The sequence below is a fragment of the Pseudopodoces humilis genome, chromosome 23 (assembly GCF_049639895.1).
Source record: "Pseudopodoces humilis isolate 2021_Gansu_Grassland_sample_001 chromosome 23, ASM4963989v1, whole genome shotgun sequence".
NCBI lineage: Eukaryota > Metazoa > Chordata > Aves > Passeriformes > Paridae > Pseudopodoces > Pseudopodoces humilis.
The window spans coordinates 4406391-4428443 of record NC_142222.1 but is presented as its reverse complement, the minus strand read 5'-3'; the positions used below and the strand labels follow the sequence as shown (position 1 = coordinate 4428443).

At 55.5% G+C, this 22053-nt stretch overlaps 2 protein-coding genes across 8 annotated transcripts in view; one reads left to right on the top strand and one right to left on the bottom strand.

The window, feature by feature from the left end:
- The first annotated feature begins 3591 nt into the window (after positions 1 to 3591).
- TRAF4 (TNF receptor associated factor 4) lies at positions 3592 to 9270 on the top strand. Its single transcript, XM_005525775.3, has 7 exons — positions 3592 to 3770; positions 6487 to 6538; positions 6844 to 6948; positions 7025 to 7186; positions 7519 to 7680; positions 7754 to 7909; positions 8259 to 9270. Exons 1-7 carry the CDS (start codon positions 3628 to 3630, stop codon positions 8889 to 8891), a joined length of 1413 nt encoding a protein of 470 aa, XP_005525832.1. The 5' UTR covers positions 3592 to 3627; the 3' UTR covers positions 8892 to 9270.
- A 5795-nt stretch (positions 9271 to 15065) lies between these two features.
- FAM222B (family with sequence similarity 222 member B) overlaps positions 15066 to 22053 on the bottom strand; it is a 36386-nt gene continuing 29398 nt past the window's right edge. For 5 of the 7 annotated variants that reach the window (XM_014255121.2, XM_005525774.3, XM_088066316.1 and 2 more), the window contains one exon: positions 15066 to 19304. In XM_014255121.2, coding sequence (XP_014110596.2) covers positions 17740 to 19287 — 1548 coding nt within the window. In that variant the 5' untranslated portion in view covers positions 19288 to 19304 and the 3' untranslated portion in view covers positions 15066 to 17739. The remainder of the gene's footprint in view (positions 19305 to 22053) is intronic. The other 2 variants (XM_088066317.1, XM_014255122.2) reach the window with 1 other exon arrangement.

Below are 22053 nucleotides of genomic sequence, written 5' to 3'. Positions count from 1 at the left end.
AAAGGTTCTGCCAGTCCTTTGGCACTTTCCTGTGCTGCAGGTTACCGAGACGGCTCAGCACAGTGCTGGGGAAGGTGCTTTCCCCTCCCAGACCAACCTGGGCACCAGGGTAGTTGCAGGGCTAGGTTCAATTACCTCAAAGCCCCTCTGGGCCACTGCTTCTCCTCCCTGTGTGGAGCTGGCAGCAGCTCCAGCTCCTTCCTGCATCAGATTTCTCCTGCCCGTGTTGTGCAGAGCTCTCGGGCCTCCCCTCGCCCCACACCACATTCAAACACATCCCATAGGAAGGGGCTGGTGTTCTTCCTGCAGCCTTGACAGGGCTGAGTGTTGGCTGGGACAGCAGCAGGCAGGACAGAGGTGTCACACCCTTTGTCTTGTCAGTGGTGGCACCAAAATCCACTGCTCCAGGAGCCAGGCTCTTCCTGCTCCAGCTGGGCTGCCAAATCCAGGGGTGCAGTCCCCCCATCTGGTTCCTATCAGTGTACTGGTGTTAGGTGGGTGATTTTATGGCTTAATGACACCTTTGCACTGCAGTGCTGGGGCTGGACGTGTCACCAGCTTGAATATTTGGATCCTTTTCTCCAGACTGGGGAAACCAGTGCGGACCAGTGCGCTTTGTGCTGGGCCGGGGGCTCCGGCGAGGGCTGGAGCCCTCGGGATTTTGCAGCCTGGGCTCTCCGCGCAGGAGTTCAGCTGTGAAGCCCAGCGAGATCATTTGAATAATTTAATACCGGGCTGTGACCAAGCCTGGCAAAGGGGTAAAGGAAACAAAGAGGCCCCCAGCCCCGAGCAACAAAAGCTCCTGGAACGACAAGCCGAGGCATGTCCGTGCTGCCGGAGGCAGAGAGCAGCTCGGGCAAATAGGCCACTTGCATTCCTCACGTCTGCTGCTTTGTTTCCCTGCAGAAGCTCACGGTGAAATCTGCAGGTCTCAGGGCTTCTCCCTTTATCCATTTTTTTTGTTCCTGTGTTGTGTGGAGCTGGTGGTGGATCAGTGTCCCCGCAGCTCTTCCTGCTAAGGAAAGGCTGGGCCGGAGGGGAGAGGGAAGGGGAGGTGATGTGGGATGGGGCTGCCTTGTCCCTGTTCGTGCGTCCTGGTGCGGGTCCCCTCTGGCCATTGTCACCCAGGGAAAGGCTGTCCCTGTTCCAAATAAGATCCTGCTCACTTGAGGCCATTACTGTAGCAGTAAACAGCTCAAACCACCTGCTGATACCGGAGCTGATTTATTTTGATTCCGGCACCTCTGTAGAGGTCCTGTCCTCATTCCCACGAGGCTTGTGGCAGGAGGTGCGGCTGCTGTCCTTCTGTCCGTCTGACTGGATCCCTCACCCCTGCCCTCCCTGGGTACGAGGCCCCAGAAGTCGGGAGAGGATTCTCCCCACTCCTTTCCCTGGGGCGAAAGACTCCACCTTAACTTCTTTAGAAGCCGGAGCGTCTGTTCTCTGTCCCTCCAAGTTTAAGTTAAACAGAAGGCGGAGGGATGGAGTAGCAGCGAGAAAGCTGGGGAGGACAAGAGGCCTCTCCGAGCCCAGATGGGTTCAAGAAGTGACCCATCATGGGGGACAGGGAACATATCACCTGCACAAAGGGAATTGCCCCGAGTGTCGCCTTTGTGTGAGACAAATGCCTGGCTGTGATGTTGAGTGCGGGGAGGGCTTTCCTTAGGGAGAGGGGAAAAGGAGGGATCTTTGTTTGCAGGGTCTGACACCTCCCAGCCGCCCTGCCGGCACAGCCAGCACCTTCTGATGGCTTTGTCAGCTCCTGGCTAATTAGCAGAGATGCTCTTCAGTGAGCTTAGGGAAGAATAATTTTAAAACATCAAAGAGAAGCAGTAAATAATGATAAAAGTCGGCTGTTTCATGGTTGTCATCGGAGGCACAGGCTGCCAGTGTTTACAGGACTGATGTGCCCTGTCTTTGGAGTCCCATCAACCCCAGGATACCAAGGACCTGTCCTTTTAGCCTGAACCCTGTCCCAGAGTGGTGTCCAGGGACAGTTTTTAGCTGGGGCCAGGTCACGGCGTGTCAGGGACAGTGTCCGGGTTGTGCCTATCTCTTGTTGGAGACAGCCTGGCTGCAGGCTCTGCTGGCACAGGGCGGCAGAACCAGCTGGACCACGGGGCTGCTGGTAGATCCTGCCCTGAGGGTGTCACAGCCCTGGGCAAACCCGGCCAAGGAACACCTCAACCCCAGCTCAAGGTGGCTTTCCCACTGCTCTCTGTACAGCTGCCCACTGTCACTTGTTTTTATCCGTCGCGTTTCCAGTATCTCTGGGAGCTGGTTAAAGTTTAGCTCAGTGCTCTCCATCATCTGAGCAGCGGCTCACGTCTCTTGGAAAACACCCTGCTGATGGCAGCTCGTGTTCAGTGTACCCCAGTACAAGGTTCCCTGATATTTGGGAGCCCCAGTGCAGCTCAGAACAACCTGCCATCCCTCAGGGTAACCCCAGAAATGAGCCACCCATCCCCTCCCTGGCAGCTCTGGCAGCAAGCAGGCTGCCTCCCCCCAGGCTGCTGCAGGGTTTTATTTTAAGCAGAGCCTCTTGGGGAGAAGGGTAACGTGAGCTCCTTGAGTGACAAGTGATAGAGCTCGACTTGCTCAGCGTGTCCCCCAGGAATCCCTCTCCTCTGCCATTTGCTAATTGAAAACTGCTAACATTTGGGTCTGGAGCAACTGCTGCCCTTAATGGGAAGCTGGCTGGAGTGAGCGTTGGTGGGAGTAACACATGCTCACAGCCTGTCATCTGCTCGGCTCCATCTCTGGGGAAAGGGGCAAATACTCCCATATGCTGCTCTGATTTCTGAAAGAGTGACGAGGGGGCTGAAGCCAGACAGATTTGCTTTTATTCTCCCTCCTCCAGGCTCTTGCTCAGTTACAAACTGTGGCTAGAGGGAGGCTGTTGGCTGCAGCCTGGGGCATGAGCTCCCAACAAGAGAAAGCCACAGGAGCATCTGTCCCCCTCGTGCCTGTGGCGTGGAGGGCTCAGGGCAGCCCCTCCTTGTTGTGCTGTGGGTGATGGCTGGGACACGAGCTGCTCTCTGGCAGGAGCAGGACTGGGAGCTGTATCCACCTCCAGCCCCGCTCAGGGCACAGCTGTGGCCTGCAGGAGTGTGGCACCTCTGAGACACCTCTGAGTCAAGGAGGGCATGTAGGGTCAGCGAGGACACTGCAGTGTGTGTCCCCAGAGCCCAGCCCTGGGCCACGGGAGGCTGCAGTGGGTGAGGGGGCCATGTGTGATGTGATGCTCCCCAAACTCTTGGGGCGGCTGTTCCCAGTGCAGTGGGTACCAAATTCCCCCAGAGTCCTGTGCCCGGTGGGGTGCTCCCCAAGTCCCCGGGGTGGCTGTGCCCGATGTGCTGCACGCCAAGCCCCTTAGAGGGGCTGTCCCCGGTGTGATGCTCCCCGAGCCCCCGGGACCGCTCCATCCTCCCCGTGCGGCGGGGGCGGCGGGCGGGGAGGCGGGCTCCGGGCGGGGGCGGTGGCCATGGCGATGCCGTCCCCCGTGGCGGGGCGGGCTCAGGCCGGTCCCACCGCCCCGTCCGGCCCCCGGGCGGAGCCGGGCGCGGAGCGCGGAGCCGAGCGGGCGCGGGGCGGCTGCGGCGGGCGCGGGGCGGCGGCGGCGGCGGGATGCCGGGCTACGACTACAAGCTGCTGGAGCGGCCGCGGCGGCGGGTGCTGTGCCCGCTCTGCGGGAAGCCCATGCGGGAGCCCGTCCGCGTCTCCACCTGCGGCCACCGCTTCTGCGACACCTGCCTGCAGGAGTTCCTCAGGTGAGACCCCGCATTACCCCACGGGTGAGCCGGCCTGACGTTACTCCGTGCGCTGTTTCCCCCCGTGGGGCAGCCGATCGTGCAGCCTCGCCCCGGCCGATCCGGGGATCCGCACCCCGCGGGGCGGCGGGTGCTCCTTGTCACCCCCACATCCACCGCCGGCCCCGGGGTGCGGTGTCCGGGAGTGCCCCGGGGAGGGGTGCGGGGTGCTGGGCCGGTGTCGGAGTGCGCGGGGGTGCGGATGCCCCGGAGGCCCGGGAGGGAATGCGGGTTATCCCCGGAAAGGGGGAGGGGTGCCTAGGGGGTGCGGGGGTTCTGGGGAAAAATGCGGGGTGCTTGGGGTTGTTCCGGGCCGGGGAACGGCTGCAGTGTGCCCGGGAAAAGACGCGGAGTGCCCCGGGAAAGACGCGGAGTGCCCCGGGAAAGGTGCGTGGCGCCCAGGGATTCCTCGGGCCGGGGAAAGGTGCGGGGTGCCCGGTGGTGCCCCAGGGCAGGGAGGGGGTGCGGGGCGCGCCCAGCCCGTGACAGCCGCCCCGCGGGTGCGGCGGCCCGTGGCCCCTTTCGCTGAAGAGGAGGAGGAAGAGGAGGGCCGGGTGAAGCCCGGAGCGCCGAGTTTCGAGATTCGAGCTTAACCCCTTCCTGCCCCGGCCCCGCTGGAGGAAGTGGCCGGGGGTGTTTTTTGGGGAGGGGTGTACGACCACCCCGGTGTCCCCGCGCCCACGGGTGAGCGCGACCCGGCCGTGTGCGCTGGCCGGGAGCGAGGAACCGGGGCCTCTTCCGGCCCGTGCGGTTTGGGACCCCCGGTACCGGTACCGGCAGCCGGGGGACACGTGCGGGACCGGTGCTGCCCCGGTTCCCGGCCGCCGCTCTCGGCGCGGTCCCGGGGGGCCCGCGGGGCACGGCGAGGAGGTGCCCGTGCTCTCTCCGGGCGGTGACAGGCGTCACCCCGGGCCTTTCCCCTCCTTTCCCCGCCGGAGCGACCTTCGCCCGGGGACCGCTCCCGGGCACTGCCGTCACCGGGGCCGGTTTCTGTGGAGCCGGGCGCTCCCCGGGGCACGTGTCAGAGCGCACCCTTCCCGCAGGCACCTCCGCTCTGCCGGGGGGGAATGGCCTCGGGGATCCCCCCCGAGCACAACCTGTTTGCCCCGCATCAGTTTGGGGATCCCATGGGCTAAGCCGTCCAGCCCCACCGCGCTGCTGGGGTGCCGGGGGATGCTGGGGTTCCCTGTCCGATCACTTCGCTGTGCCCCAACACGCCATGAAGGTCAGAGGCAAGGACGGTCCCCCTGGGTGCTGCCTCAGCACATTCCCTGCCCGGCCAAGCGTGAGGAATGGGGAAGCTTTGTCGGGGATTAGGCGCTGGCTTCGGGTCATCGTCCCACTTCCCCCCCAGCCCCAGCACCCCAACACCGTGCACGGCTGGCAGCCCTGGAAAAGCAACTGAGTGATCCCAGCCACGGGGCAGTGCCAGCCACGGGGCAGTGCCACGGTGCCCGACCCTGTCTGAGAGCACCTTATCTCGATGGATCCCTGATGACTCCGGCAAAACCATCTGCAACAAACAGAGAGGGCACGAGGCAGAGCTGTTTGCAGCCGTTCTCCATCTGGATCACACCCCACGGGGCTGTGGGTCCTGGGGTTCACTTGCACTCCCAGCACGGGGATGGTGGCTGCAGGGGACGTGGCTGTGCCATGGCAGGGCAGCCCAGGCTGGCGTGTGCCCGGCGGCACTGCTGGCACCGTCCCGGCATCTCACACCCACTTGGCAGCTCCAGTTGAGGCCACGCCAGTGCCTGCCAAGGGCATGCAGTGGGCACAGGGCTGTCCAGGCGGGACAGCCTTGTCCAGTGTCACTGCAAGGACACCAGAGCCAAAGGGTCCCTTTGTGTCCTGCTGGGTGTCCCTATAGGCAGCACCTGTAGTCTCCCCACCCCAGTGTCCATCGGGGACGGAGCATGGACACCCTCCCCTACCCCTGGGCACAGTGATGTGCAGACCAGAGGTGACAGTGACTCCTGGACAGCCTTGTCACAGCCCAGGCTGCCTCTTTGCCTGGGTCCCTGTCTCCACTTCATACTGCTCCTCTGCAGGTCAGGGCTGAGCTGTCCCACCTCGGGGACAGCTCTTGGGAGGATCACCCCATCCTGGGGGCCCAGCAGGATGGGGACCCCTCCAGGGCCTGTCCCCTGTCCCGTCCTGACTCACCGTGGTGGCTGCTGGGGCCATTTCCTGTGGAGCAGGAGCCCCAGGGCTGCACATCAGGGCTTCACATCTGGAGCCCAGCTGTTGCCCTCCCCCACCTCCCCTGGGCCCCGGCACCTGGGGCTGTGGACACCCTGGCGCCGGCACCCTCCTTAATCCCAGGGGACAGGATGGGCAAGGAGCTGTCGGGGCTCCAGATGGTGCCACGCTCACGGCGGCTGACCCAGCCCCCTGGGGACCGAGCGGGGCCGCCGTGCCCGGCTGGGGGTGGGGGGCTGCCTGAGGGGGTGTCTGGCGGGGGCATTTCCCAGCTCAGACAGATGGAGCAGGATTAGAGCCGTGGCTCCCCCAGGGTGGCGGCTGGATTTGGTACAGGGTGAGTGCTCAGCAGTACAGGGATAGTGCCAATGTCCTGGGCTGGGATGGCGGGGACCCGGTGGGACATCGTGGCTGTGTCACTGGTGACACGCCGCTCCCCAGCCCCAGGTGATCCTGAGCCTTCTGTGTCTTGCAGCGAAGGCATCTTCAAGTGTCCAGAGGACCAGCTGCCCCTGGAGTACGCCAAGGTGAGCCTGGCACACGGATGGGTACCGTGCTCCAAGGGGCCATCCCCACCCAGGGGCCATCCCCAGGCTCTGCACAGCGCCTGGCACAGCCGCACGGGCCTGGCACGGGCGCCCGGGCGGAAGCAAGAGCCCTTTGTGCCGCGGCGCCGGGGAGCGGAAGCCCACTCCTGACAAAGGGCGCTTGTTGCTGTGCCCAGGGGGGATCCGTCCCTGGGCAGCGTGCCCGAGGCTCCCGGCCAGGCCGTGCTGGGGGCTCTGTGCCCTCGCAGCCCCGTGCAGGATGCTGATATCTGCTGCCCCTCCAGATCTACCCCGACCCCGAGCTGGAGGCGCAGGTGCTGAGCCTGGCCATCCGCTGCATCCACAGCGAGGAGGGCTGCCGCTGGAGCGGGCTCATCAAGCACCTCCAGGTAGGACCTGGGAGGATGGGGGGGTGGCCAAAGTTGTACCCCATGGCCTTCCCATCACCATCCCTGTGTTCCCCAGGCCCATCTTGGCACCTGTGGCTTCAACGTGATCCCCTGCCCCAACCGGTGCAGCGCCAAACTGAGCCGCCGTGACCTCCCCGAGCACGTCCAGCACGGCTGCCCCAAGCGCAGGGTCAAGTGCGAGTTCTGTGCCAGCGACTTCACTGGGGAGGCCTTCGAGGTGGGCAGCGGGTGTGGGACACTGCGGGGGACACAGCTGGCCAGGGTGCCATGGTGGGCATGGCTGTGCTCTGGGGGATGTTGTGGGGGTGTAGCTGGGATGTGTGGGCACCCCAGTGGGCTGCAGGGCACCATAGGGACACAGCCTGGGTATGGGGCAGGCCCTGGATGGGGACACTGTGGGAGACATCGTGGAGGGGACAGCCTTGGGGTGGGGGATGTGGACATACGGTCATTGTGCCCTCTGGCTGTGGGGGCACCGTGTGTCCCCATCCCTGTCAGGGCTGGCTGGTGAGGGCAGCCAGAGGGTGATGACACTGTTGTGGTCCCCAGGGCCACCAGGGCACGTGTCCCCAGGAGAGTGTGTACTGTGAGAACAAGTGTGGGGCCCGCATGATGCGGCGCCTGCTGTCGCAGCACGCCCTGGCCGAGTGCCCCAAGCGCACACAGCCCTGCTCCTACTGCTCCAAGGAGTTTGTCTTTGACACCATCCAGGTGAGGTGGAGCCCATGGGGACTCTCACCCTGCCAGCTCCCAGCCCGAGCTGACAGCCTTTCTGCCTCCCCAGAACCACCAGTACCAGTGTCCCCGGTACCCCGTGCCGTGCCCCAACCAGTGTGGGACACCCAGCATTGCCCGGGAGGATGTGCCCACCCACCTTAAGGAGAGCTGCAACACTGCCATGCTGCTGTGCCCCTTCAAGGAAGCTGGCTGCAAGCACCGGGTGAGTGTTGTCCCTGTGACAAACCTGTCCTGGCATCTGTGGGCATGGGGTGCTGTTCCTACCGTGTCACACCTGGGCCCCACAACACCCCTACGGTGCTCCTGCCCTGACATCTGTCCCATCCCTTGTTCTCAGTCCCATCCATGTGGCTCCATGGCCAAACCCCTGTGTTTGCCAACCAAGTGCCCCCCTGCCACCCCAGCCAGCTGTCCCTGTGCAACCCCTGTGCCATCCTGCTCCAGTACCCCCACGCTCCAATGACATCTCCACGTTGTCCCCACGCTGCCTTCTCTCCTGTCCCCACGCCGTCTCTCGCACCCTCCTGCTGATGGTCCCGCTGTCCCCGCAGTGCCCCAAGCTGGCTATGGGCCGGCACCTGGAGGAGAGCACCAAGACCCACCTGGGCATGGTGTGTGCCTTGGTGGGCCGGCAGCGGCAGGAGATCCTGGAGCTGCGTCGGGATGTGGAAGAGCTGTCGGTGAGCAGCGATGGGACCCTCATCTGGAAAATTGCCGACTACGCCCGCAAGCTGCAGGAGGCCAAAACCCGCAGCAACTACGAGTTCTTCAGCCCCCCGTTCTACACCCACAAGTACGGCTACAAGCTCCAGGTGTCAGCTTTCCTCAATGGCAACGGCAGCGGGGAGAGCAGCCACCTCTCCGTCTACATCCGCGTGCTGCCGGGCGAGTACGACAACCTGCTGGAGTGGCCCTTCTCCTACCGCGTCACCTTCTCCTTGCTGGACCAGAGTGACCCCTCGCTCTCCAAGCCCCAGCACATCACCGAGACCTTCCACCCGGATCCCAACTGGAAAAACTTCCAGAAGCCAGGAGCCTCGCGCAGCTCCCTGGATGAGAGCACCCTGGGCTTCGGCTACCCCAAGTTCATCTCCCACGAGGACATCAGGAAGCGGAACTATGTGCGTGACAATGCCATCTTCATCAAAGCCTCAGTGGAGATCCCCCAGAAGATCCTGGCCTGAGCCCCAGAGGGGGACAGGATGTGACCGGGGTGCCCGTCCAGGGGTGCCCCAAGTGGTGCTGAGCCCCTGCCCGCAGCCGGTGCTGCCGGCTTGGGGACGCTGCCGGGGTGCCGCGGTGGCTCTCGGGACCTGTGGGCTGCTCCCACATCCCTCCTGGGGCTGGGACTGTCCCACAGCCCCAGCTGCCCCCTGGGGCAGCCCCTTCTCAGGTGCCTGGGGGTGCCGGGGGGCTGGGCCCCCTAAGCCCCTTCCCGAGGTGCCCAGCAGCCCCCACCAGCTTTGCTGGGGACCCTGCAGGACCCCACTGCCCAGAGCCATATTTTGTAAAGTGGTGCTCCCCAGGTTGTTATTTATTACCCCAGGCTGGGGCTGCTGCCCCCTCCCCACGTCTTTTTCTTTTCAATAAACTTTTCTTGTATTTATTACGGCCGCCTGAAGCTCCTTCCTCAGCCTGAACCTTTATCCTGTGCGTGCCGGGATGGGGATGGCAGGACCGGGGGATGCTCCTGGTGCAGCCGTGGGTGCTGGGGACAGGGAGGGCCGGGACTGCGCTGGGGGGACGGAGAGGGGTAATCCCTGACCCACATCCCGGCGGCAGACGGGCTCAGATGGAGCCGGTTAAATCGGTAATCACCGGCAGCAGCGGGGATGTGCCAGGTTGGGTGGGGTCGCCAGCCCCGGGGGCTGTTTCCCTGCAGGCCCCCCCTCTGTCCCATCAGCCCATCATTAGCTCTGGGGTAATTAACGCCCCGGGGGAGGGCGGGATCCCGAGCAGCCAGGGGCTGGGCTATGGTGGGGGACACTGGGGCAGTGTCTGGGGGGTCGGGTTGGATCAGCCCCCAGCTCCGTGTGTCTGACGCTTCCCCCGGCAGCGATGTGGGGGTCGCTGTCTCTGCAGGATAATCCCACAATTGCATTAGTGCTGCTCCGGTTTAATGCAATTAGCCCCTAATTAGCTGCACCCTGCGGCCCTGGCTGGGCTGGGGGGCAGCACAGCCGGGGGTACCCCCGTACCCCGTTTCCCCACTCAGGAATGTCCCCCTGAGCGGTTCCCAGCCCGGTGTGGCAGCCCGGGGCCTTGGGCAGCTGGGCAATACTCCTGTCCTTGCTGGTATCCAGTACCAGCCTCTACTGTGCCCAGTTCCTGCCCAAACTGGTGCCCAGTACGAGCCCCCGGCACTGCCCAGTGCCAGCCTGTACTGGTGCCCAGTGTCATTCTTGCATTGAAGCCAAATGCAGCCCCATACTGGTGCCCAGTGCCAGCCTATAGTGGTGTTCAGTGCCAGCCCATACTGGGCCACCAAACTGGTATCCAATGCCAGCCCATTCTGGTATCCAGTGTCAGCCTGTACTGGTGTCCACACTGGCACCCAGTGTCACCCCATGCTTGTGCCAAATGCCAGCCTCATGCCAGCCCCTAATGACGGACAGTTCTTGCCCACACTGGTGCCTGGTGTGTCCAGTTCCAGCCCATACTGGTGACCCCTACTAGCCCAAACTGCTGCCCAGTGCCAGACTGTACTGGTGACAGTGCCAGCACAAACTGGCAGCTATTGCCAGTCTATTGCTAGCCCATAGTGGTGCCCAGTATCAGCCCATACTGGTGCCCAGTGCCACCCGTGTGTTAATGTCCAGCCCACCCTGGTGCTCAGTTCCATTCCAGTGCCCTGTGTCCCCGTGTCCCCACGTCCCCACGTCCCCACGTCCCCGTGTCCCCACGTCCCCGTGTCCCCGTGTCCCCGTGTCCCCCTGTCCCCGTGTCTCTGTGTCCCCGTGTCCCCGTGTCCCCGTGCCCCCACGTCCCCACGTCCCCGTGTCCCCATGTCCCCGTGTCCCCACGTCCCCGGGTCCCCGTGTCCCCGTGTCTCTGTGTCCCCGTGTCCCCGTGTCCCCATGTCCCCGTGTCCCCACGTCCCCGTGTCCCCCTGTCCCCGTGTCCCCGTGTCCCCACGTCCCCGTGTCCCCACGTCCCCGTGTCCCCGTGTCCCCGTGTCCCCGTGTCCCCACGTCCCCGTGTCCCCGTGTCCCCACGTCCCCGTGTCCCCGTGTCCCCGTGTCCCCGTGTCCCCGTGTCCCCACGTCCCCGTGTCCCCGTGTCCCCGTGTCCCCCTGTCCCCGTGTCCCCCTGTCCCCGTGTCCCCGTGTCCCCGTGTCCCCGTGTCCCCGTGTCCCCCTGTCCCCGTGTCCCCACGTCCCCGTGTCCCCCTGTCCCCGTGTCCCCGTGTCCCCACGTCCCCACGTCCCCGTGTCCCCACGTCCCCGTGTCCCCGTGTCCCCGTGTCCCCGTGTCCGTGTCCCCGTGTCCCAGCCCCGCCCGGTGCCCGGCTCGGTGGCGCCGCCGCGTGGGGACCCAAGGGAAGGGAAGGTGTTAATAGAAATTTATGGCCTTATAATTTATATAAATTAATAACATGATTATTATAATCATTATAATTATTACATTAACAAGTTGTTCTAATTAATATTAAATACAAATTTTATTCTTCTACATTTTATGCTTATTTTTTATTTTATAGTTAATATATACTTTTTATATGTAATACTTTAAAATATTTTAAATTTAACATTTAATATACCATATAAGTATATTAATAAATTATTATTAGTAATTTAATATCATCTCAAATTGCATATATCAATATAATTGCATTACATAATATTTTAGTATTTTATATTACAAAAATTTTATCTGTATATTTACACATCTTCCATACTTCATATTCTTCAGACATTTAATTTCTATTTAATAGCTATTTATATTGTTTTATTCTTATCTGTTATATGTTTATATTTTATATTTATTACATATATTTTATTTATATATTTTTATTTGTGTGTATATATACACACCCTCCATACACAGAGTACAGGGACAGGCCTGCCCCTCTGACCAGGCCACACACAGGGCGTTGGCAACCCTTTGTTCTAACCAGTTGCCTTGAAAGAAATCAAATCAAATCAAAATCCATATATAATTTATGAACTAAAAGTGGGAAGCGGTGCTGGAGGAAGCCTGGAGCAGCTCCTGGATGAGCTCAGGGAAGCCAAGGAGAAGAAAAAACAACCCCGAGAGCTTGGAGTTGTCCCTGTCCCCACCTCAGGGACCAACTCCCAACTCTGCTTTCCCTGTTTGGGTTCACTTTCCCCCTTTTCCTGCCCCTTTCCAGCGCTGTCTGTGGGATGTGCTGTTGACTTCTGCTCTCCAGCTCCTTTTACCTGGCCACGTCTGGAAATGTCAGCCACATCTTGGAGCACCTCTTAACCTTCAGCGTTCCCAGGGAACGCGGCAGCGATTCCCCAGCAGGGCCTGGGATGCAGAAAAGCAGGAGGGGGAGATGCTCTCAATGCTCGGGGAGGAGAGGGAGACAAATCGATTTTTGCTGCTAAATTTAGCCTCAAATATCAAGTTTAAAAATAAACTTCCTAGAAACTTGTTGGTTTGAGGGTTTATTCTAAAGGTTTGTGCTGCCGCCTCACTCCCTGCTCAGTTGTCCCAACATCGCTGGGACACTGGCAGGAACTTCAGAAGATGCTCAAATCAGAGAGGAAAATCTTATTAAATACCAGAAAAAAATCGAAGGAGACCCCACCTGGAGGGCCTTTTGCCTGTGCAATACCCCCACCACAGTGGAGATGCCCTAAATAACCCCCAAACCTTTTTAACCTCTTTGGGATCGTAGACAGGGAGGATTTTTGGCAAAACCAATCTGCTCACACCATAGTGCCCTGATTTGTGCTGATTCTTGATGCTCCTTCTCCAAAGACAACGAAACCAGACATTGATATTGTACAGGGAGAAAAACAGGAGGAAAATTTGTTTTGCACATCCTTTATTAAAGACCTGTCTGGGCCCCATTTGCTCCCAGGACTGAGGGGTTTGAGGGCAGTGCAAGTTGACAAAGATTTCACATCAGATTTTTGGTGCAATTTCACTTCACTGCCAGCACATCTCTCAGGCTTGCAGCCACCCCAGCAGAATCAACAGCCTGTACCCAATTGCTTTGAAATTAACTTAAACTAAGCAGATAAAACACTCCAGTAATTTTATTGCAATTTGGCTCTGCTGAACATTGAGGAATATCTGAAAGCTCTTGCTGAGGGGTGTCCAAAGTGTGCCCTTTTCCTTTGGCTCCTCCATCCTCTGGACCTCCCACAACCTCACACGGAGCAGGATTTTTTTCAGCTCTGAATTTTTGCAGCATCCCCAGTGTTGCTCCTCTCTGAACATCACAAACTGCCAGAGCTGCTGGAGCTCGCAGAAAACTTCTGGGTGTTGCCTACCTTGGGTTTCTTTGGAAGAAAAACCTATTTGGCCCTAAAGGAGAGTTTTAAAATGTTGGATTTTACTCAAAGCCCTCAGTTCAGCTGTGGCTGCAGCAGCTGCTCACACCAAGTCCCTGCTGGATCGTTTTCCACCAGATCCTCGCTCCAGACCCAGCTGGCTGCGATGATGAGAAAGTCTCCTGAAAACTCCTTGCAGAAGAGATTGTTCCTGTTATGGGGATGGATGAAGAAACCAGATACCAAAGAAGCTTCGAGTCAAAGGAGAAGAGGATCCTGAAGCTCTGATGGAGTTGGAACGGTTGTTGGAATTTCCAGATGCTGGAGAGGGATGCAGCAGTGCCTGTGGGCAAACAGCTCTTCCTGCCTCAGCTCAGCCAGGCTAAGCTGCCTGGTTTAGTCCAAATTCCAGGAAAACCACGTGGGAACCGAATGTCCATAGTATTTGGGGAACAGTGGGAACAGTGTGAAACAGGGATTTTAATGTTCAGGTTTGCAGAGAGCACAGGAGATGGGGTTGGAGTTTTGTCCTTCTGAGATGGAAGCAAAGATTAAATGAGGTGTAGTCCTGGGAGGGGGGGAGGAAACCCTGTCAAGTCCCATCTTCTGGAAGGTGACCACAAATGTTACAAATTTCCTTTAAAATTCTGTCAGGACTCAAACCCCCTCCTTCACTCCTCCTCCTCCTCCTATTTTTAACCATTATTTCAGCACCTTTCTCTCAGAGATTCTTTTATTTTCCCAAACCTTCCCTCTTACTGGAGCAGTCAGCCAGTCTCTGCCTGATCCATTCCTATCCCAAAAACCCCTGGAAACCTTTCCCCAAATTCCCTGTGGGACAAACACCTACCCTGTGATTCCATGGCCACCCAAGCCCCCCACATGGCACTGTGTAAAACCAGCAGCAGGGGCAGAGGGACCAGGTCTCTTTTTTTTTTTTATTATTTTTCCTGTGAACAAAATAACAATAAAGAAAATTCTAATTGGTACCTGTAGCACAGAAGCAGCAAACTTTATCATCAGCCTTGTGGTTTATTCCCAGTTCTCTCCCCAGTGATCCCAGTAAACAGCTCTGTTTGGTTTCCACGGGAGCAGCCCAGGCCCCTGGAGACATCTGACATGGAAATCTTAAAGAAAACTCACCAGTATCTTTTATAAAATATTCACTTTGGGCTGTAACAAACTGGGCTTATGGCTGAACAAAGCTCCTGCTCCAAACACGGGACACAGATTCCCTGTGGAAGGGTTCACACCATGCTCATGTTTATCCTTCCCAGCATCTTCCTAGCGTCCACCTCGAAATTCTGAAGTGGTGTGAGGATGGGAAGGATGGTGCCGGTGCTGAGGGAGGGTCAGGAGCTCAGGAAATGCCTGAGCTTTACTCATTCCTCAAGGAGCAGAGCAGGCACCCAGGATCCAGCAGGGAGCAGAGCCTTGTGCTGGAGTCAGAAGTGGGGAAAGCACTGACCCATGGATGGACAGAGGGACAGAAAGGCAAGAGGAGCAGCAGTGAGAGCCCCAAAGGTTGGTGACCACCCACAAGAGGCTCCTGGGAGAGGCTCAGGGGGAAGGAACATTCCTGGCCTTTTGGTTCCTCTTAATTCTGCACCAGGCAGAGAGAAAAAACCACGGGAGGTTTTTCCAGGTTCCCAGGAGGGCAGGGCACAGCTCCTGCCACACAAGGCTCCTTCCTTCCTCACCCTGGTGACAGTGGCACAGCCAGACCCCCACCCTGGCTCCAAGCTTTGGTCCCGGTGTCCCAGCTGGGAATGAGGCAGGACAGTGTTTCTCTTTAGGGGCGAGCAGGGAAGGATGGGGAACCCATCACTACAGCACCGCTGCAGAGGTGAAAAGGGTTGTTTCAAAGAAAAATCTCACTCCCACACCAAAAGGAAAGGTTTCAGTATATTTTAATAGTAAAATGATTCTTATTTTTTCAAGCAATGTCCCACCTGGATGAGTCTCAGCAGGATTTTTGCTTCCCGGTCCTGCTGTACCGGGGCAAAGCCTCGGAGGTCGTGGCTGTACCTGTGCAGAACAGTCCCCAAAAACTCACAGCGTGCTGCCAACACCACCAAACACCTCCCAGGCAACCACCACCACCGCACAGGGCTCCGCTCCGGCTCTCAGGAGAAGAGCAGGAGTTAAAAATTAGCTTTTAATAACAGTCTGGGTTAAGATTTGGAGCAGGCTACGGAACAGAGGAGAGGCCAAGGTTTTATTTAGTAAAAAGATACAGACTCGGGTAGCAGAACACCTTACAGTGACTGACTGGGCAGGAAGGGGTGAGGTCAGAGCACAGCCCTCACTGGGGTTGGGTTTGGGACGGGAAAGACGACAGGGTGGCTGTAGGGCAAGCAGCTTCAGACTCGAACTCTGGCTCCAACAGAATGGATTCAGAAAAATATTGCATGAAAAGCCTCAGGATTTTCTTTCTTTCATAGATGTATATTTACCAGTTTTCACAAAGACTGCAGGAATACGATTATAAACAATAAATTAGGACTTCATGTTGCTATCATTTGGCATAACACAATCAGGCAATTTTTCCTTTTTTAAATATAAGGCAACACAAGCCAACACATAATTTAATCCATCTTTAGTCAAATTGCTTAACTTTGCTCAGGAGTTACCACTAAAGAACGCTTTATAGTACACTTAAAAGAATTTAAATAATGACATAAGTGTACTAACTTACGCGAGGAGTCAGAAACGTACTCTGCTAAGCTTTGAAACCTAAATATTTGTTACAGCCCAGGACTACACATTCTAAATTAAAAAAATACAAATAAATGTTTTCTAATTTTCCCATTTACGAAAAACTTTTAAGAATCTCTAGCCAACTATGACGTCACTTCAAAACTTGGGGGTTTTTTTAAATTTTTTTTTTTTTTTTTAAATTTTGTATGATGTCTTTTAGATTTTTTTTTTTTTAAACCATGCTCATTAAGGAAAGTTCAAGGAACAAATACTTAAGGCTTTGTTTCTCCAAGGGCTGTGAGGGAGGCCAGTGGATGGCAGAGGCCAGTGGGTTCACCCATACACAATGCTACTCAAACCCACACTACCAGGCGACATTCATACAGAAATATTACACTTAAAAGTTACAGTGTAGAGCAATATTTTTTAGCCAGTGTACATAGAAAGAATCAATGCATTTATTTTTTTTAATTTTTCTTCTTTTTTTTTTTCTTTTTTTTGTTTTTTTTTTTAATTTCCAAACTTGATTGTGATCATTATGTTCAAGTATTAGTCTCTTTAACAGAGATGAGGAATTTTCTACTTACAATAAATTTGGCTGTTGGAAAGGAAAGGGATGTTTTTGTACACTGAGGAGAAGAAGATGTTGAGGTTACCCAGTAGTTAGTGTCCTGTAGTCACTGACTCAGTACTGGCTGCTGGAAGTGACATGGGGAAGGAACAGAAGGAGTTAGGCACCGAAACCCTGGGAAAAAGGGATGTTATAAATAGCTTCGCTAATTCCCAGGGAGAAGAATTGTTCCATTAAATCCAATGGTGGAGAGGAACAGGGAACTGTCAATCCCACAGTGGCTTGTGAGAGGAGCTTTGATTCAGACCAAGCGCCTCCCATCCCACAGCGGCACCACGCTCGCTGCACCGGGGATGGACTGAGCTACATCTCCTCACCCTGACAGTAATTTCAGCTTCCAGAGAAGTGGCTGAACCCTTTTTGGAGTTGTCAAGCGGGTCTGGATTCCCTTCACGAGGCTGGCCAGACTTCTAGCAGCAAGGGATTCAGATAATGTGAGCTTTGAGGCTGGTGGAAGGGCAGTGGGGAGGGGGAACACGAAGAAAGGCAGCTCCCTGTGGCTGCCTTCGTCCCAAACCTGCCATTCCCCTCCTCCATACCCTGTCCAGAAAACAGAAAGTGTCAGAAAAATCTGCCAGAGACTTTTGACTTTGGAAAAAGTCTAAATGATAAACGTGGGCAAGAAACGGCTGAAAAGCTTCTCCCTCTATTAAAGCCTAAATACATACCCCTAGCTGGCTCTTTTCAAACATAGCCTCTTTTTCAATTACACAGGCCTCTAGACAGTGCAAATGGTCAATGTTTAATGCATTAATGAAATGGGCTTTCGAGTTGAAAATAAGCCCTACTCCCTGACAAAATTCTGTTGCTCTTAATCTTGTGAGGAAATTGAGATGGAAATGGAAGCAGCTACGCTACCTCGCTCTCGCCGGAGCTGGAGAACAGATGTGTCTGCGAAACCCTGCAGCAACTCAACCTCAGTCCAGCGAGGAGCTGCTCTGCAGAAGGCAAAAAAAAAAAAAAGCTGCACAAAGGGGAGACTCTGTGGTGAGGAAACAGCTGTGGCGTGAAGTAGTGTAATGAAATTCTTTGACACAAAAGGCATGTTAAATATTTGATGCATAAAGGAGAGTTGATAACATGTAAGCAAAGCTCTTTAAATATACAGTATGTCTTCTTCCAATGGGTACTATAATGATCACACAAGTTTGCAAGTTAAAAATGCCTTGCTTATTAATTAAAATTAAGACTAAAACCTATAATTTTTTTTTTTTTGTCTGTGAAAGTGACTGCAGCCTATCTATACCCTGGGTGTTGAATATGAAGATTTCGACTATCGGTTGGTTCAGGTGCTCGGTTCATGGGAGGCCGATGGACTTTTCCCAGCACAGCCACGCTCTGGTCTCGGAAGCAGGACTGCTGGAAGTCCCCACTTAGGTAATCCATGGTCTGCATCACATTATTCTGGCTGGATGGGCCAGCTCCAGCTCTGTAATGAGTTCCTCCTGCACAATCCAGCGGTGCTCCCGCTGGCTGTCCCCCGTGGAAAGGCATGGCGAAGTCCTGGGACCCAGAGCTGTCACTGTTGGGTGTGGGCAGAATGTTATTCCAGAGGGGCTGGAAATAGTGCCCATTGGTATATGGCAAAGGTCCCTGCAACCCGTTCACAGGCGGAGAAGGCGTAGGCTTCTCGATGGGGGGCTTCAAGCTGAAGGACTGGCCCATGCACAGTTCTTGAGGGTAGTTGGAAGTTTTGCCAGGGAAACTCTGCCCTGCGATCTCTCTCTGAGGGTGCTTCCCTGCGAGTCCAGCGGGCCCAGCAGCATCCCCACACATTTGCTGCAGATGTGCAAGCTGGTGCTGGTTCCACGCAACCGATTTGATTTCGTTCTGGTAAGCGGGTGGCACCCTGTTAATATTGACCATGGGCACATTAACAGAGGCAGGAGGAATAGTAGCAGCAGCATGGTCGACAGGGTTTACTACACAGGAAGGCATGGGTGTAGGGACATTGTGAGTAGATACCCTGGTACTTGCATTGATAAGCAGGTTGCGACTTATAGGGCTGGGGTTTGCAATCTGTCCCTCACACACTGAGGTAGTGCTAATGCCAGCTCTGGCCTGGCAGAACTGGTTAATCTGGTGCACAATGCTGCTCAGGTCCGGTGGCTGGTTCTGCTGCAGGGTGGCAGCCATAGAGAGGGGAATAGTTGAGGTAGACACGGTCACATTCGGCGGCGCATCTGCATCCGGCATCTTTCTGCCTCCATGTAAACCCGGCTGCAGCAGCGCATTTGGGGGGTGCTGCAGGCTCTGGTGCGCCATGGTCTGAGGGTGCTGCAAGCCCTGCGGCTGCTGCATGGTCTGCGGGTGCGGCAGCGCCTGTGGGATCCCCTGAGGGTGCGGTAAGCTGGGTGGCTGTGGAATACCCTGAGGGTGCTGCGGGATGCTCTGGGGGTGCGGCAAAGTCTGTGCATGCTGGAGAGCCTGCTGGCGAGCGAGCGCCTGCGGGTGGGATAAAGTGCTTGGTGCAACATACGGCGTGGAGGGCGGGTTCATCATTGCCTCCGGCAGCAGGCGCGCCCGCGTCCCGTCAAAGTCCTTGATGATTCCTTTCGCTGGGGATTTGACTATGGCCAGCAGGCCCGTTTTCGTGGTGGCCTGAGATGGGTAGGGGCTGTACCTCTGGCCCGAAGTATCGAGTCCGTTCACAGTACGGCGTATGTGTTTCCTCTGGGGAACCTTGACGCTGTTTGGAAAGATTTTTATAGTCAGTGGATTGTTGGCGACCTTCTTAGCATAAGCATCCAATTCTGCTGGGGTAGGATACTGTGCAGATCTCATTTTCTGTGTAGTGTCCCCTGTGGAGAAAGTAAATTTGTCAGTTCTGGTAAGGAAGGGATCAACCCTAGGGCAAGACAGTCACACAACAAGAGTAGAAAATCTCCAAGGATTCAAGAGGCAAGGAAACCTCATCCTGCCAGACCAGCGGGTCACGTAGCAGATACCTCATTCCCTTTACAACCTGGTGACCAACACAAGCCCCAGTTCAGCTTAAGGCAAGACCTGCCCAGGGGAGCAGAACAAAACCATGTTCTCATCAGAGTATGTTTGCAATTGGACAAAACCAGGTAACGTGTTATTAACATCAGATTGTCTCCAGCTGAAATATTCCTCACAGCTTGCACTGATGGGCTGGTTTTTATTCTCTTAATTTAAGCTGCCTCTCCACAGCTCTTCAAACCATCCTCAGTATTTTTACCATGGAATCCAAAATCAGAAAGGTATTAATTAAACGTGAAGGCCCTGTAATCCTGAGGTGGGAACCATACTGTGGTGGGCTGACCCTGGCTGGGCACCAGGTGCCCCCAAAGCTGCTTTGTCATTCTCTTTCTCAGCTGGGCAGGGAACAAGAAACACAATCAGAACAAGGAAGGGGAGATATCACTCACCAACTACTGTCATGGGCAAAACAGTCTTGGGGAAATCAGTTTAATTTATTCCCAATCCAATCAGAGCAGGGTAATGAGAAATAAAACTAAATCTTAAAACCCCTTCCTTCCACCCGTCCCTTCTTCCTGGGCTCAACTTCACTCCTGACTTTTTCCATCTCCACAGCACAGGGAGATGGTTACAGCTGCCTCACCACGGCCTTCCCGTGGGCTGCATGGAATCTCTGCTCCAGTGCCTGGAGCACCTTCTTCCCCTCCTTCTGCAGTGCCCTGGGGGCTGTGCAGAGCTGTTCCTCTCACATATTCTCACTCCTCCCTACAGCTGCAGCTGTGCAGGTTTTTGCTCCTTCTTAAATCCTCTGTTCCAGCGGTGTGTCCATCCTGGAGCCGGCTGGCATTGGCTCCATAAGACATGGGGGAAATTTTTAAGCAGCTCCTGCATTCCCCCACTACCAAACTCTTGTCCTGCAAACCCAATCCACATCAAAGCTTCAGCTCAAGCCTCCATTTACACCCCACTCCTTTCCTAGGTGCTGACATCTGAAAGCACTTGGAGTGTCTTTCTGTGCATTAGGAAGCTGTTGTCAGCCCAAGCCCAGCAAATGGAAGGAGGCTGATTATTTTATGGCCTGCAATTATTTCTTCAGCTGACTTTTGAGGATGGCACCTTGCTAAGGACAACATCCCCACATCACAAGGCAAAATGATGTGATTACCTTGCGGGATTAAAAACATGCTACTCCCCAGACAGAGACAAAAGGCTTCTGGAGACAGAGGTGTGGTTTCACTTCCTCTGATTTACCAGATATCTACTTGGCTCACCAGCTCCCAACTGCTTCTGCAAAAAACTTCAGAAATCTAGGGAAATGCATGTGTGTCTCTCGCCATAATCATATTCCAAGCAGAGAATTGGGCTGCTTCCCACCCCAGCACTGCTGCCTAACTCCTATGGGAGTAAAATCCTGCTGATTGTATAATCTTCAAATAATGGCTTGCAGCTTTGACAATCCAATTTAGCTTTTGCTTGATTTCCACCCCCCCCCCCACCCCACCTTGCAAACAGTTCACTGGAAAAAAAATGCCCATCCTTTTCCCTAAAATTTTCAGCATCCCTGTGCTATTTGCTGTGCTGAGAGAACAGGGAATGTGGCAGCCACCCAAGAACACCCCATATCTGCCCCTCTGACCCAAGGAAATGTAATGCTCCAGGGAAGAGCTTACTGCTCCTAGGCAAACAGCCCTTCCTCCTGAAAATCCACCTCTGTTTCTTTCAAGCAAATTGCCTACAAAAGATGAGTACCAGCCACTTCTCTCTTTGCATCCTGCAGCTTCCTGTTGTCACAGGTGAGGGAGAGCAGCTCTGCTCTAAGAGCTCTCGCTTTCAGCAAAGAAAGGTCAGGAAATGGAAAACAGAAGGGATACCAAAAGAAAGATTAATTGTATAAGTATTAAAAATATCTTCTGTGAAATAAGAAGCTTTATGAGCAGTTTGTCTTCCATCTCTAGCACAGCTTGTACCACAGTGCCCGTTATACCTGTACTCCCTGAGATGTCCAGACACTGGCACAGATCATCCCGTTCTCTTATTTCCTTATTTCAAAGGAAATATTAACCCAAACATCCTCTCTGTGCACATCCCTGTACCTGTCTCTGCAGGCAGGTGGTTCATATCTGCCCTTTTGAGCGAGCTGCTGTGCTCCTAGCAGAGAGGAGAGCCTCTGAATGGCATTTGCCAGTATTACCTTGCCTCAAAAGCCAAGGCCTTCATGAACTCCCAACCTTTATTTTTAGCACTGCCCATGCTCATCAAGGTCTGTTTCTTCCACAAGACATGACCCTGGCAACCCTCCATGAACCAGAGAAGAACCAAAGGACAAAGGACCCCATAGCTGTGTTATGGTTAATGTTATGCTTGCAGACACCGTCACATTCTATTCTCAGATAAAAAACTAAGGAGATGCTTTAAGACACCTTTGCCATCAAAATTCCCCAGCCTGGTTTACATTTCTATAGGCAAATCAGAGAATTAAATATAAACACTAAACAGACACACTGAGTGTTCTCTTATCCAATCATCTGATTTTCTGTTATACAGAAGTTTTAGGAAGCAGCTAAGACATGGATGCTTGAAACAGCTGCAGCGACCAGTCAGTCAGAC

Excerpts from the sequence above, each read along its gene's own strand:
- TRAF4 (XM_005525775.3), top strand. The coding sequence starts at position 3,628 with ATGCCGGGCTACGACTACAAGCTGCTGGAGCGGCCGCGGCGGCGGGTG. Across the intron at positions 3,771-6,486 it reads TGCCTGCAGGAGTTCCTCAG|CGAAGGCATCTTCAAGTGTC; the intron begins GTGAGACCCCGC and ends TGTGTCTTGCAG. Across the intron at positions 7,910-8,258 it reads AAGCTGGCTGCAAGCACCGG|TGCCCCAAGCTGGCTATGGG; the intron begins GTGAGTGTTGTC and ends CTGTCCCCGCAG.